General features: G+C 64.5%; 1 protein-coding gene across 28 annotated transcripts in view; it reads left to right on the top strand.

Moving 5' to 3' along the window:
- Positions 1 to 8,781, top strand: part of BIN1 (bridging integrator 1) — a 50,299-nt gene extending 41,518 nt beyond the window's left edge. For 9 of the 28 annotated variants that reach the window (XM_057505430.1, XM_057505428.1, XM_057505435.1 and 6 more), the window contains 9 exons: positions 535 to 663; positions 3,534 to 3,641; positions 4,139 to 4,162; positions 5,021 to 5,128; positions 5,973 to 6,062; positions 6,249 to 6,359; positions 6,575 to 6,676; positions 7,852 to 7,950; positions 8,172 to 8,781. In XM_057505430.1, coding sequence (XP_057361413.1) covers positions 535 to 663; positions 3,534 to 3,641; positions 4,139 to 4,162; positions 5,021 to 5,128; positions 5,973 to 6,062; positions 6,249 to 6,359; positions 6,575 to 6,676; positions 7,852 to 7,950; positions 8,172 to 8,279 — 879 coding nt within the window. In that variant the 3' untranslated portion in view covers positions 8,280 to 8,781. The remainder of the gene's footprint in view (positions 1 to 534; positions 664 to 3,533; positions 3,642 to 4,138; positions 4,163 to 5,020; positions 5,129 to 5,972; positions 6,063 to 6,248; positions 6,360 to 6,574; positions 6,677 to 7,851; positions 7,951 to 8,171) is intronic. The other 19 variants (XM_057505436.1, XM_057505432.1, XM_036884057.2 and 16 more) reach the window with 12 other exon arrangements.
- Positions 8,782 to 13,974: the final 5,193 nt, after the last annotated feature.

The raw sequence follows: 13,974 nt of genomic DNA, 5'->3' as shown, positions 1-13,974 counted from the left end.
GTCAGCACTTCCCATGTTCCCCTTCGTTGCCTCCCCACCGCTGCCCCAGCAGGCAATGCTATTGGCACCCCAAGGTGACAGTTGAGGAAACCCAGGCCTGGGGGTGCTGTGTGACCTCCTGAGGCCCCCCCGGGCAGGTGGTAACCACCCTCCCAGCCCTCTGGCGGGCCCTGGCTCTGTGCTGACCCCCCCAGCCTGAGGAGAGGCCCCGAGCAGAGAGCAGCGTGGGAGGGAGGTGTGTGCGCTCAGTGCCCCCGCGCCCCTGGGGGTGGGAACCCAGCCCCTCCCAGGACCCTCCTTCTGTCCTCTTTTCCCCTCACCTGTCCCCGCCCTTTTCTCCTCTCAGCACAGGGGCTGGACCCCCCGGGGCCTGAGGTCCTGGTGTCTGTGTCGTGGGGACCAGTGGCTCCTTTTGTGTCCTCACTGGCCTGGGTGGCCTGGGTGTGGCTAACCGTGGCCTTGTCTCTGTCTCCCTGGCCCCCACATTCCGCTGTGCCTCCCTGCGCGGCCCCCTCACCCGCCGCCGACCCACAGCTCCGGAAAGGCCCACCAGTCCCTCCGCCTCCCAAACACACCCCGTCCAAGGAGGTCAAGCAGGAGCAGATCCTCAGCCTGTTTGACGACACGTTTGTCCCTGAGATCAGCGTGACCACCCCCTCCCAGGTCAGCCGCGGCCGCCGCGGCCACCGCGGCCCAGCTCTTCCCCATCTCGCATGGCCTTCCCATCCATCTCACGCCCTGTGCCTCTGCCCAGCAGCCAGGAGTCTGGCTGGAGAGCCTGGCCCTGAGCCTCCCTCTCGCGCCTCCGTGCACCCCTCCATCTCTCACCCCTCATCCGTGTCTGAGCATGTACCGGGGCCAGACGCAGGGGAACGGGCGATTGGCCCTTGTGGGTCAGCAAAGCAGCGGCCTCGAGGTTCCATCAGTGTTGTGGAGGGGAGCAAGAGGCAGGGGAGCAAGAGGACTCGGGCCAGTCCGGGAGGGCTTCCTGGGGAGGGCAACGTTTGCCACGTGGCTACGAACACAGTGCTTTGTCCAGAGACGGCAGCTTATGTGGAGGTCGGGAGGGGTGCGCAAGGGTTGGGAATGCTGGGGAGCTGAGTGGGTGAGGGGGGTGCCGTGATGGGAGGCAGGGAGGGGTGGTGGGAGCACATGGGCATGCCCTGGGGTTGTCTGGTCCAGGCGCCTCCACTTTAGCTCCTAGAGCTGCTGACAGCCCTTGGGGGGCGGGATGGCGTTTGGGAAATGCCCTCAGAAGGCACATCGTGCCGCTTCCTGGATGGAGGGCCCTGCAGGGAGGGTCCCCAGGTTGGCTGCCTGCTGTCAGACCAGCTCATGGTGCGCCGACGGCCCCAAGGCCGGCCTCCAGGCCTCACCGCCGCCCTTCCCACTCCGCTCTCACCTTTCGGGCATGCTGCGAATCCCGCGCTGCTGTAGGGTTGCCCAGCCCGGGATCTCTGGGCTCTGCCTCCCACAGGCCCCTTTGCACACCCTTGGCAGCCTGGGGCAGGGGGTGAGTGTGCACAGAGAGGCAGCTGGAACGGAGGACGGTGGTCTCTGCAAAGGGCCTGGGGTTTGTGGGCTTCAAGCCCCTCGGGAAGACCTTGGGTGGGAGCTAGGGACTCTCAGTACAGGGTGGCCAGGCGGGCGGGTGGTTCCCTGGCTCAGGGGGCCCGGGGGCACGGGAGCCCCTCTCTGTAGAAGGAAGCTGGGGCTGGTCCGGTGCACTCCTGGAACGGTGGGCAGACGGGGTGGCCCACGCCCTGGGCGGCTTTGGGTGCTCTCAGGGGCCGAGTGGCATGAGCACTGGTAAGCGCTGAGCCAGGAATAGCACAGCCACTCACTGGCACACCCTAGTTGAGTCTTCAGCTAGTTAAGGGGTTGTCGCCCCAGCTAGCAGGTGACGGGCCTATGGGCTTGCCCTGCAGCCACAGCACCTGCACCACGTTCCTCACGTTTGCTGCATGCCTCCCTTGCTGCCCACGTGCTGCCCTCTGCCCACTCGGCAGAACCAGGTCCCTGTGCAGTGGGGAGCGTACACAGGGTACCGTGGCCTGGGGCTGGCCCTGTCCACGAGGCTGTGCAGGCTGGGTGGCTCTGCCGGGCTGTGGTGAGAAGCTGGCCCGCATCCCTGCACTGAAGGACAGTCCTATCCTGTGTGGTGGGGTGGCTGGCCTGCTGGGAGGGAGGGCGTGCCCTGCCCTTTGGCCTGGTGACCCCGTCCCCTTGCAGCATGAGGGGGCAGCTGTCTGTGCTTGGCTGGCTTCTGAGAAGGGTGGGGGGGCAATACTGCCCGTCGGCTGGTGGGAGGCCTGTGCCCATGGTGTCTTGCCCTGTTGTTCCCTCACACGGCAGGGCTGTGGGGGCAGAGCAGTGCCCCCCACCCCCAGGCTCGGCGGACAGAGTGTGACCTAAAGGAACGTCAGGCCGGAGTGAGCCTGGGGTGCCTGCCCAGAAGCACATCCACTGGCCTGGGCTCTCTGAGCTCTGCGGCTTGGCCCAGTGTGGGTGCCTCACCCCGCAAGCTGTGGGACAGCTGGTCCCAGTATTCTCATGGCCCTGACAGGGCCAGCTGAGGAGGCCTTCCGGGGTCCTCCCCGGGCATGGGCTGGAGGAGGCTCCTGTTGGTGCTGGGTGCAGATGGGAACTGGGCTGGCCTGGGCTTGTAGGGGCTGCCACCCTCCTGGCACTGTATGAGGTGGAGGAGGGGGTCTGGGGCTGAGCCAGGTCCCTTTTCTGTAGGGCCTGGGCAAGGTCTTCCCTGCCTGCCAAAGGGGAACCCTGTGTACGAGATGGAGACTGCAGATGAGCAAGCCCCTCCTCCTAGGAGGGCTGCGTGCCCAACGGGCAGCTAGGGCTGACCCGGCCTGTCCTCAAGGGTGGTCTGGGACCCTTGGTTGTCTGGCCCCACCTACCGTGGGCTGGCTTCTCACAGTGTGAGCACAGCCACCACACCCCAGTCTCCGGGGGCTGCTTCTGTCACAAGCACGTTCCTGGGCTGCACCCAGACCAACTGAAGGGCGGCGGGAGCTGCAGTTTGAGCACAGGTGCCCCAGGTGTTGGGGACCCCACGCTTCAGACTGGGCCCCTGAGCGGTGTGGCTGGCTTAGCCCTGTCCTCTGTGGTGCTGGCTGGTGGGTGACTGTCATCCCATCCATATGGGGCAGTGGGGAAGGCCAGCGCCTGCCCCAGGGCCCTCCCGGTTGGGGGCTGACCCCTGTCCAGCTGGAGCTGTGGCCTGTGCTGCTTTGGAGCTCATGGGCACATGGGGCCGAGAGGAGGTGTGCTGGGGGGGTCTCTTCAGCCTGCAGGGCAGACAGATGAGAGAGGGGGCTGGTGTGGGGTGGGGTGCGGCTGTCCTGGCAGGCCTGTTGAGATGTCTGTCTTGGGTGCTGTGCACCGTTGACGTGTGGGTGGGAGCCTGGGCCAGGTGTGTGTGAGGTGGGGTGCCCTGGAGCCTGCGACTGCTGTGCGTGTCCTTGTGCGGGGCCCCCAGCCCGTCACTAACACTTTCCTCCTTTGCTGCTGCCAAGTTTGAGGCCCCAGGGCCTTTCTCGGAGCAGGCCAGTCTGCTGGACCTGGACTTTGACCCCCTCCCACCTGCGGCAAGCCCCGTGAAGGCGCCCACGCCCTCTGGTCAGGTTGGTCTGCGCCCACGACTGCCCACAGGTCCATCGGCCTCTGGGGCATTGGGCCCTGGCCTCATGTCTGCCGCAGGCCATGTGGGCCTCCCTAGGCCCAGGCTTCTGGGTCTTGGGGTCCGCAGGCTCTCCTACACACTGCCCTTTCCCTGGTGCCCTGGCCCCTGGGTCTTGTCAGCTACTCTGGTCCTGACCATGGGGTAGGGAAGAGAGCAGATGGTCCGCATGGGCCCCTTTGGCAGGAGGGTGGACCGAACACTCACTGGGTACGTCAGCGGCCCATCTCAGCATCCTGTCCCTCCCCAGCGTCAGCTGCTGGCCTTGGCGCTGGGCCCCCTGGGAGGTGTGCAGGACTCGGCCCTCTGGAGACCTCAGAGCCTGGCTCTGTGCTGCCCCAGGCCTGCTGGGCTTTGGGGCCATGGGGGGTCCCTGGGGATGCTTGCTCACCTTGTCTCTAACCTCTGTGCTAACTGTCCTTCTCCTCCTGCTGCACTCAGTCAATTCCGTGGGACCTCTGGGAGGTAAGCCGTGTTTGCTCTGTGCCCACCTCCTGGGGGAGTGGCTCTTCTGCGTGTGTGGAGCCCAGTGCACCTCGTCCTGCACTGCGTCCTGCACGCGAGGGAGGTGGGGGCTGTGTCCAGCTGCTGCGCTGCGTCGCCCTGTGGAGGCCGTGCCCTCGGCCGGGCCCTGAGGGAAGGGGCTCCTCAGTTTAGCCTGAGAAGCGGGTCCTCTGCAGTTTGGCTCAGTTGTCCGGGCCTGTGAGTGGCCCCAGACGGTTGGCCCCCCGGGATAGGGTGGTGTCCTCCTGCTGGGCTGAGGCCTGTGAGGCGGGAGCGTCCTTGCCCTTGAGGAGCTTCCCAGTGGGGGCCCCCCAGGGGGCTGGCATCAGGGGGCTGCGGGGGCACTGGAGGAGGGAGGGATGATGGGTGCAGGAGGAAAGGCAGGGCCAGCAGGTGTCCTCATGTGAGCAGGGTGGCTCGCTCGGGCATGGAAGCTGAGGAGGACGTGGGACTCACCGTGCACCTAGGGAGGCATCTAACGCCGGAGCAGGAGGGGCTGGTGTGCGTGTGGGCGGCGTGGCGCCCACGGCCAGGGAAGCTCATGGGGTTTCACTCCGGAGGAGCCTGGTGCTGGCAGCAGGGCCATTTTTGACAAGCCAGTTTCGGTGGAGGCTGAGCTTCAGGCGGAATTTGCACCCACGGCCCCTTGTAGGAGTGTGGGAGTGGGGCCCCCTGGGGATCTGCATCCCGGAGGGCCAGGCAGCCGCCGCAGGCACCCACGCCCTACCCCCACCAGCACATGGCTCATGACTGTCCTCTCTTGTCCCTGTACCCCTCCCCGCCCCGGCCTCCTCGCTCTCTCCGGTGGCCCGTCACTAGCCCGCAGAGGGCCCAGCTGGCAGCCTGCCTTCTGGGGAGCCCAGTGCTGCCGAGGGTGCCTTTGCTGCGGCCTGGCCCAGCCAGGCGGCCGAGCCCAGGCCTGCCCAAGTAAGTGCCTGCCCAGCCCTGCCCGTCCCGGTCTCTGAGGGTGCAGGTGGAGGAAGGCCCGAGGGGGAGCACAGGGTGGACAGGCCACCAGGAGGCCCCGGGCGGGGCTTGTCATCGGCGCTGCGGGGCAGATGGGCCCCCTCCCCCTGCTCGCCCGCCGCAGCCCCCGGCTCGGCCCGCACTGGGCAGGGGACACTCAGAGCCCCTGTGGTTCATGGTGGGTGCTTTCCAGAATTTCCTCACCTGACCTTCGCTCTGACCTAAACTTCCCCTACTTGTACAGATGAGGAAGGGGGCTCACCCCACCCTAGGGCTCGGGGTGGCGGGGCCCTGAGAGCTGGCCCAGGTCAGCCTGAGGCAGCTGGGTGGTGCCCCCCTTGCCTCGTGTGGGTCCCCACGTGGTGCCCGGAGCTGTGCTGCCCCTGCTCGGGAAGCAGGTGTCCGGGGCTGGGCGAGGGCTGCTCGGGCCCCCGGGTAGTGTTTGGGGTGGGACAGGTGTGTGCTGCCCTCTGAGCACAGGGGCCCGCAGGCTCAGCCAGGCCCTGCCACCGGGGAGGGGCAGCTGGAAGCCAGGCATGGCCAGGTCTGGGGCTTGGACAGCAGGACCTGTGAGGGAGGGGCGGGGACTTCCCGCCACGCGTCACTTGTGTCACTTGTGTCTGTGCCTGCAAGCACCTCCTCCAGCCGCTCCCTGTGCCGGGGCCTGGCCTTTCCCCCGGGGCTCCCTGTGCTCTGACGGGGCCCTGGCCAGCTAGAGGCCACCTGGGGGCTGCCCTCCCCGCCCCTTTCCTGGTCGCCGTGCCCCGTCCTGTGTCTGACCCTGCACCGGGCATTTGTGTTGCAGCCAGCGGAGGCCCCTGAGGTAGCTGGTGGGACCCAACCCGCGGCTGGAGCCCAGGAGCGCGGGGAGACGGCAGCCGGCGAAGCAGCCTCCGTAAGATGACAGGGAGCAGGCCTGCCTCTCCCGTGGCTCCCACCCTGGGTCCCGCCTGTGCTCCTTGCTGTGTGCCGGCCCGGGTCCTAGTTCCTCCTGGGGCACCGGCACCTCCCCTTCCCCTGCACTCGGGCCCTGCCCTCCCGGGACCCTGCCGTCCTTGCTGACCTGGGCTCCCTTCCCCAGACCTCTCTCCCTGCGGTCGTGGTGGAGACCTTCGCAGCCACCGTGAACGGCTCCGTGGAGGGCGGCGGCGGGGCGGGGCGCTTGGACCTGCCCCCAGGCTTCATGTTCAAGGTGAGCGGCTGGGAGGCCTGGGGCGGGGTCCCCCTTGTTTGCCGGTGAGGACCCTGAGCCCAGCGGCTAGTGCAGAGCTGTCCTACCCCTACCGCCCTTCCTCCCTGCGGGCGAGGGGGCGCTCCTGGTCACCGCGTCACCCACGCTGTGCGGGCTGCAGGGGGGACGGAAGGCCAGTGAGGGAGGGGTGCTGAGCTGCCCGCCCACCTCTGCAGGTGCAGGCCCAGCACGACTACGTGGCCACCGACACGGATGAGCTGCAGCTCAAGGCCGGGGACGTGGTGCTGGTGATCCCCTTCCAGAACCCGGACGAGCAGGTGGGGCCCGGCGGGCGCGGCCAGCAGGGGGCAGCAGAGGTCCAGCAGCGGCCGCCTGCCCGGTTCCCGTCCTCGGTTCGCTGCCCCTCCTCCCCTGCAGACCTGCAAGAAGCGGGAAGTGTGGGGAGCGGGGCGGCAGGAGGCGGGGAGAGAGGAGAGCCCGGTCCAGTCCTCGCTGACGTCCCCAAACTCTGCTCTCCTGTCCCCACTTCCTCCCGCCCTCAGGCCCCACTGCCCTTCGGCATCTACGGCTCTTTCTCCCTGTCTCCCTTCCTGCCCACCAAGGCCTCCTTCTGCCCAGTGGGGGACCAGGAGCCTGCCCCCCAGCAGGCCGCCTCCTCCAGGCTGGCCCTGGCCTGCCCACCCGGGACCACGTGCCTCTCTGCCCACAGGGACAGGGTGTGGCTTCCGGCAGGACCCTGAGCACCCTGATGCCCCCCAGATACGGCCCAGACCCCTCTTCCGCTGGGGCTGCCCCTTGTTAGTTGGGCTGAGCCTGGTGCAGAGTGAGGCAGACCTGCCCCTGGGTCCAGACGGGCTGCCTTGTCTGGTGGCCTGGCTCCCCAGCAGGTGCCTCTGGTAGGTGTCCAGGGAGCAGGGGCTTGAGGACACCGGCTGCCTACTGAGGCCACAGTGGGCCAGGAGGTTTGAGTAGCAAGGACTTCTGGGGCCTGGTGATGAATTGGCCAGTTCTTCTAAGCCCCCAGATCTCCACTGATCTCGGAGGGCAGCCCTGGGCCAAAAGGTTTTAAGAAGCAGAATTCCGGCCCAGGCCCAGAATGGGAGTCACTTGGGGTGGGTCGAAGTGGCTCAGGTAGGTCATTCAGGTAGGGTTTGTGAGCAGGTACGTAATGACACAGAATAAAGTAACAAGGTCCCCCCTGCCCCCACCGGGCGGAGCTCAGCACAGGGCAGCGCTGGTCCAGTGAACAGGGGTATGCAGCCCTTGCAGGCCGGTGACTGGGGGCTTGTTGGGCTTCGGTAGGTGATCCCTGCGAGGGTCAGTGTGAAAGCAAAGGCCAGATTCCAGTTGGAGGGTTTGGTGGGGCAGCTGGGGTCACTCCTGACCCTCTTCATGGGGCAGCGCTCAGCAGGGGTCCCTGGCACCAGGTGCAGAGGTCTGGAAGGGCAGCCGGTGCCCTCCTCAGTGATGTGTGCTCTCTGGGCACCGACAGTGGGACCCTCCTCGGCCTGGGAGTCAGGGTGCAGACACGTTCAGCCCAGTGCAGCAGGCAGGCGGCCTTTCCAGAGAGGAGGACTCACCGGGGGACAGGGTGAAATTCAGTTGCTGAGGCGGAAGGCCACGGTGGGGGGCAGGTTTGGGTCTCAGGAGTAGCAGGGAAGGCTCCCTGGAGGCGGCAGCCCTGGCGGTGGGCTGGGCGTGGCAGCTGGGGCGGTCAGGCCGGAGGGGCCGTCCTCCCAGCCCCAGTGGCCCACGCACCCCCTGGGGGTCCGAGGGCCCGGCTGCCGCCCCGTGACCACGGCTGTGCCCTAGGATGAAGGCTGGCTCATGGGCATCAAGGAGAGCGACTGGAACCAGCACAAGGAGCTGCAGCGGTGCCGCGGCGTCTTCCCCGAGAACTTCACCGAGCGCGTGCAGTGAGGCGGCCGGCGCCGCTCTCCCGGCGTGCCGAGGGCATCTTTTCCCGAAAAATGTGTGTTTCTTTCTTTTTTTCTTTTCTTCTGATTTCGTTTAAACTTTGAAAAGCAAAGGGAAATCGGGGGAGAGACCTAGGCACAGAGGTGTTCTCCCGAAGAGTGGGTTGTTTTCCACAGAGCCCGTTCGGCAAGCCTGGGGGCGCCCCGTGTGCCTGAAGCTGCTGTGCCCCCTAGTTGAGTTCCCGGCCACCCCACCCCGCCCGCCACACGTGTGCCCCGAGCAGGGCGGCCCAGGGCCGCGGGGCCCACACGCCTGCCTGAAGCTTGGCGCCACCTGGGCGAGGGCCCTCTTTTCCTGGCAGCTGCTGGGGGCGGGGCCCAGCCTGTCTGGAGACCTTGGGGGCCGGACACCAGCCTGGCCTGGCCCCGCCCTGCAGACCGTCCGTGTGCTGTTTGAAAATAAATCCTAGTGTTCGAAACAAAATGAAACAAACCATTGACAACAACACAGAGGATGTGTGTGTGTTTGTTCTTGCTCCCTGCTTCTGTCTGCAGTGGCCCTGGATCATCTGTGGCTTTTCTACTGAGCCAGTCTGCCCCAGGCCCTCCACCCTGGGCAGGTGCCTCTGGGCGGAGGGCTCGGTGCGTGACAGTCCCCTGCCAGCTGCATGACCGCTACTTCCTTTTGGGTTCGTCTGGGCCCAGACCCAACGGTCGGCTGCAGCCCCTGTCCGCTGGCGTTTTTACTGGTGGGTGGTTGGGAAGACGGGGGCTCCAAGACCCAGCTCTGTGCCCGAAGTGACGTTAGTTAATACACGTGAGAGCATGGGGGCCAGGGGCCAGGACTCCATTCCCCAGATGAGGAAACAGGCCCACGGAGGTCCGGTGGCTCGCTGGCGAGTGGTGGTGGGGGCGCTGACTGCTTGGCCTTGGAGCCTGGCAGCCGTGAGGGGCAAGCTGGGCCGACTCAGCGTCTCTCCCTCGCTGCTGCTGCCCTCCCAGCGGCGGGGCCTGCACACAGCCCGGGTTCTTCAGCTCCTCCGCGGACGTGGGCTGTGCTGAGCAGCATGTGGCCACACAGCCGTGGCCTGGGTCTGTCCCAGAAGCCACTGAAGTTGTGCTCGTGGGCCTAGAGTCCAGCTGGACCTCTGGATGGGAGGGATTTGTCTCTATATAAGTCTGTACTGTGGTACATGCAGGCCAAGGGGTTGCATGTCAGAATCGTGGCTGTATTTTCGGGCACAACCCTGGGCTTCACTTCAGGTGGCAGGACTGCCGTGGCCCTGCCTCGGCCTGTGGCTGACCGTGTTGCCTCTGCCACTGGTGACTTCTGTGAGCAGTGGGTGTTACGAGAGTGGCTCACGGGCAGCTCACTTCCCGTTACCCCTGCTCTCAGGCTCATGCTTTCCCCTGCTTCCTTGAAGCCCAGGCCTGGCCAGGTGCGCTGTGCTTCCGAACCCAGGCGTGTGTGCCCGGGGTGGGTGGGGTGTGCAGCTGCAGTGCCGCCGTGAGAGTCCTCACTTTCATTTCATGATGAAGAATTTGAAGGCCTCGTGCAGGAGAACGCATCTGCCTTAGGTCTATCACAGTATGGAATCAGAGGTGGTCAGACCGTGGCTTTGTCCTGCCGTCTCAGCCCCCATCATGGGGTTGGGGCCCGCAGGGGGCTCCCCTCGACAGGTGGGAGGGAGCCAGCCAGGCAGACAGTTCCCAGAGGTGGGGATCCTGGTGCAGGGCCCCTGCCTCAGGGGGTAAGTAGCTGGCCCGAAGCCTGAGTGGGGCTGCGGTCTGGGAGCTGGGACAGGTTTGTGTCTAAGCTAAAGTTCTCTCCTCATGCCGAGGCTGCGGATGTCACACCGTCACCAGTCTCAGAAATCGCCAGTGCAAATTAGGGACTCCTGTTCTCCCTGCCACCTGCCGGCCTTGTGGCCGTGCACAGCAACTTGGATGCTGCCCGGCCCACCGGCCGGCCTCTTGCTCCTCACCCATGGTCGGGTCTGGGGTCATGCTGGCATTACTTCTATTGGTTCCACCGGCCTGGAGCCTCTGGGCTCCGCCCCTGGGATCTTACATTCACACCCTTGGTCCTGCCTGCCCAGGGCAAACACCAGGTCTGTGCTGGGACACCGCGATCGAACATTCAGGAAACTGTGCTGGGCATCCTCAGTGCCCGATGCGGGTGGGCACTGGGGCTGCAGCGCAGGCCCCCATGGTGACCATGGCTCCCTGTCCTCTGGGGCTTTGACGTTGGACTGGGTCCCCAGCAGTTCTGAGCTTGATGTCCACACACAGTCCTGGGCAGTGAGACTTCCACGGACGGGCAGGGGCTTCCTGGGAGTCTCCCAGCAGATCCCCTTTGTCTTATTGGCCTAAAGTGGGTCAGGTCCCAGGGCTGAACCAGTCGCTGCGGCCATGGATGGGCCCCCTGGTTGGTCCAGGACTGACAAGGCCTCGAGCTGGAGGGGTCTGGGCTGGGGTGGGGGGGTTGGTGCACACCTGAACAGAGATTTGGGTGTGGCTCCGCAGAGATGGGATGGGTTCCAGGAGCTTCAGCCAGTGAGTGTGCAAGCCCAGGTACCTTCCAGAAAGGGAAGAGGGACCCTGAGAGCAGGACCGGACTGGGTGAGACCACCAGGAGGGGCGTGTGAGCATGCGTGTGACCCTGGGGACCCTTGCTTGGCTGCATCCTGTCCGTGGCTGACCTCAAGGTCAGCGGGTGACCCCTACATGTGTCTGCTCCCCCACCTTCCAGGAGGGTGGTTATCTGACCCCCTGCCCCCACTGGAGACAGTACCTACAGGGTGTGACCTTCGCCCTCCACTTGGTGCCTGTGGGCGGGGACGCGCCTGAGTCTGGGCCGGGCCAGCTTCTTGGACATTTATTCATCACCGGACGATCCATCCTTCCATTCGCTCACTCGCTGACATCCCCACATGGGCGCTGAGGTCACGTAGGAGCTTCAGATGCGGCTCTGACCCCGGGTGTGTTACAGCCTGGGGGAGAGCAGACAAGTCAGGGCCACAGCAGGGCCAGTCTGCTGGTGGGGGCAGGTTCTGGAGACAAAAAGGGGCCCTCCCGAGCTTCACAAGGTGCAGGGGTGAGGGTCTCCGCTGAGCCCTTATAGCTAACAGGGGTCCCTGGGAGCTGATGCCGGGGAGGCATGCAGCCAGCAGAGAAGCAGGAGGGGGAGTAGGCGAGCCCCGCCAGAGGGTGGCCTGCCGGGCTCCCGGTCTCCTGGGGCCTGGAGCGAGGGAGCAGGGGGCTCCGCCAGGAGAGAGGTGGGTGCCCCAGGAGAGCCTGTAGGGGAGGAGGAGGGCCAGGGCAGCGCCTGGAGGCCCGCGAAGCCGCAGGGGCCTTCCTGCAACAGAGCGCCCTCCTCTGGAAGCTGGTGGGGGTGGGGCAACAGGAGGATGGCCAAGACGGGCTTGCCTGCCGGCTCCTGTCCCTCAGGGCCCCCAGGTGCCACTGCCGGCCTGTTGGAGGCCATGGCAGGCTGCTGCCAGCGATGGCGTTGGCTGGGCCCTGTCGTGCAGAAGAGCAAATCACTGAGGAAAGGCCCCTCTCAGCATAATTAAAAAAGATAATTAGTGAGCAAGGAAGCTGCCTTCCTGACGGCCCCTGACTACAGAAGAGCATCCCGACCGGCCCTGGGAGGAGGGAGAGAGGCGTTTCCCCTCCCCCAGCCAGAGCAGGTCAGCGCACAGCAGCGAGTATGACACGGGGAGTCTTGCTAAGGGAAAGCCTGAACCCCAGGGTGGCAGAGGCCCTGCCCTCTGGTCTGCCTCCCCGCTGTTTGGCGCAAGTCCCTGAAGTGCCCCGTCCTGTGTGAACTGCCCAGGGGTGGCCATGAAGGAGGCACAGCTCTTCCCGGGGAACGACCAGCTCGTGGCGGGCCAGGGGTCAGACGAACATCCGAGGGAAGACGTAAGGGTTCTTCTGGAAGCCTGGTGCAACGCCCCATTCTCACTCTGATAGGTCTGGAGGACGGCAGTTTCTGTTGAGCAGAGACTTGGAATGACGGGGGTGGGGTGGGGAGGGGGGCTGCCTTCTGGAAGGTCATTTTTCACTGTGAGCTGGTGACTCCAAATCTGTGGTTCAGGGAATATCCTCACTCAAGCCTCCAAGGGTGCATCTAACTGCCCACCTTCTCTAGATGCCACGGGCACCTACACTTTATGTGCCTCTAAATGGCCTGACAAATGTGGGGCATCCCTTAGACCTTCCCACCCCCTTCTCCTGGGCGGGCACTGCTGGGTGCCCAGCTAACTCTCACCTGCTCTGTTACCAGGTGAGGACTGTGGAATTCCCAGGTTCCTGTCTTCTCAAAGGGAAGAATTCAGTCCAGAGACCCAATAGAGAGTTAAAGCAGCAAAGGTTTTTTTATTCAGCAAAATGGAAAGAAAATAGCTCCAGAGATGGAGGAGCGGCTGACCCCGAGGCGCACAGCCCCTGACCAGGTTTTACATTGTGTGTTTTTATGGGGATTGTTTGGTTTCCTCCTCCCATTTTGTCATTCTCACAGCACCCTTTCGCTGCACCTCATTCCCTCACCTTCAGCCTCTTTGTGCAAGTTTTTGTTGGTCATTTTTCCAGTGAGCACCTAAGCGACATCCATGGCGGGGCCAAAGCCACAAGTGGTATTTCAATGATATTATCACGGCCTCAGGGTTCTTAGGGGACAAGGTCTTCCTTAAGTGTGCAGGCTCCAAACTTGAGACGGTCCCAGTGACCCCTATCTTTTGCTTATCAGTTTGTGCTTAACTGCAAAGGGGGCGGGTATGAGGGAGACAGGGAGCCCCTGGGTGGGACCGGGTGGTCTGCCACCTCCTCTCTCCGCACCTGCTCAGGTCTGATGCTATGACAACACCACCACCCAGCCCAGCCACCTGCTCCACCTTCGCCTGCTCTCGACTGCAGTTCATAAAGTGCAAGGGCAGACTGGCTTCGTCTGTGTCCTAATGTGGGTGACACCTGGCACCCAGGGTGCTGGGTAGGCAGAGGGGCAGGAGAGCAAGTCCTGACTCTGCTCAGAGCCCTCTGTGGGACCTCCAGCAGTCCACTTAGAGGCCTCGAACCCAGCTTCCCCATAGTTAAGAAAGGAGATTGAAGACACAAGTCAGTTGTAACAAGATTGCTGAGCTCCGTGGAGCCAGCCACCTGTAGCGCCCTGAGGCGTGCCGCCATAGACTCAGATGTGCTGAGATATTCTCTCTGGAAATGCTGGCTTCCCCAGTTTGACCCCCTGCCCCCCGCCCCCGCCATTGTCCTGCCATCTGCTCATCTTTCTCTATTTTGTTCACAAGAATTTTCTGAAAGGCGTGAGACCCTAAGGCGGGATACTTACTAAGATGGGTGCTCATGAGTTTTTGAGCAGACAGCTCAACCGAGTGCGAGCTGTCTTTAGAGCGGTGCGTGTGCATGTGCGAGTGCGTGTGCATGTGCGAGTGCGTGTGCGTGTGCGAGTGCGTGTGCGTGGCCTTACTCCAACACGACCGCGGGCGCTCAGCACGGTCCACGATTGCCTCCCTGGGGCGCACTGTCAGGCTGCAGGCAGTGTTGTTCGGATGCACTCCATGCTGACGGATTACCATCTTCTGTCGGGGAATTCAATTTTTGTGTAATAGGAAGAAAACAATTTCTATGTGAAAAGTTGCCTACAGTCAGAAGCTGGAACAGGTGGGAGCAGGAGGAAGCAAAAA

The sequence above is a fragment of the Manis pentadactyla genome, chromosome 8 (genome assembly GCF_030020395.1).
Source record: "Manis pentadactyla isolate mManPen7 chromosome 8, mManPen7.hap1, whole genome shotgun sequence".
Taxonomy (NCBI): domain Eukaryota; kingdom Metazoa; phylum Chordata; class Mammalia; order Pholidota; family Manidae; genus Manis; species Manis pentadactyla.
The sequence above is the reverse complement of the archived record's forward strand: the minus strand, read 5'-3'. Positions and strand labels throughout refer to the sequence as shown.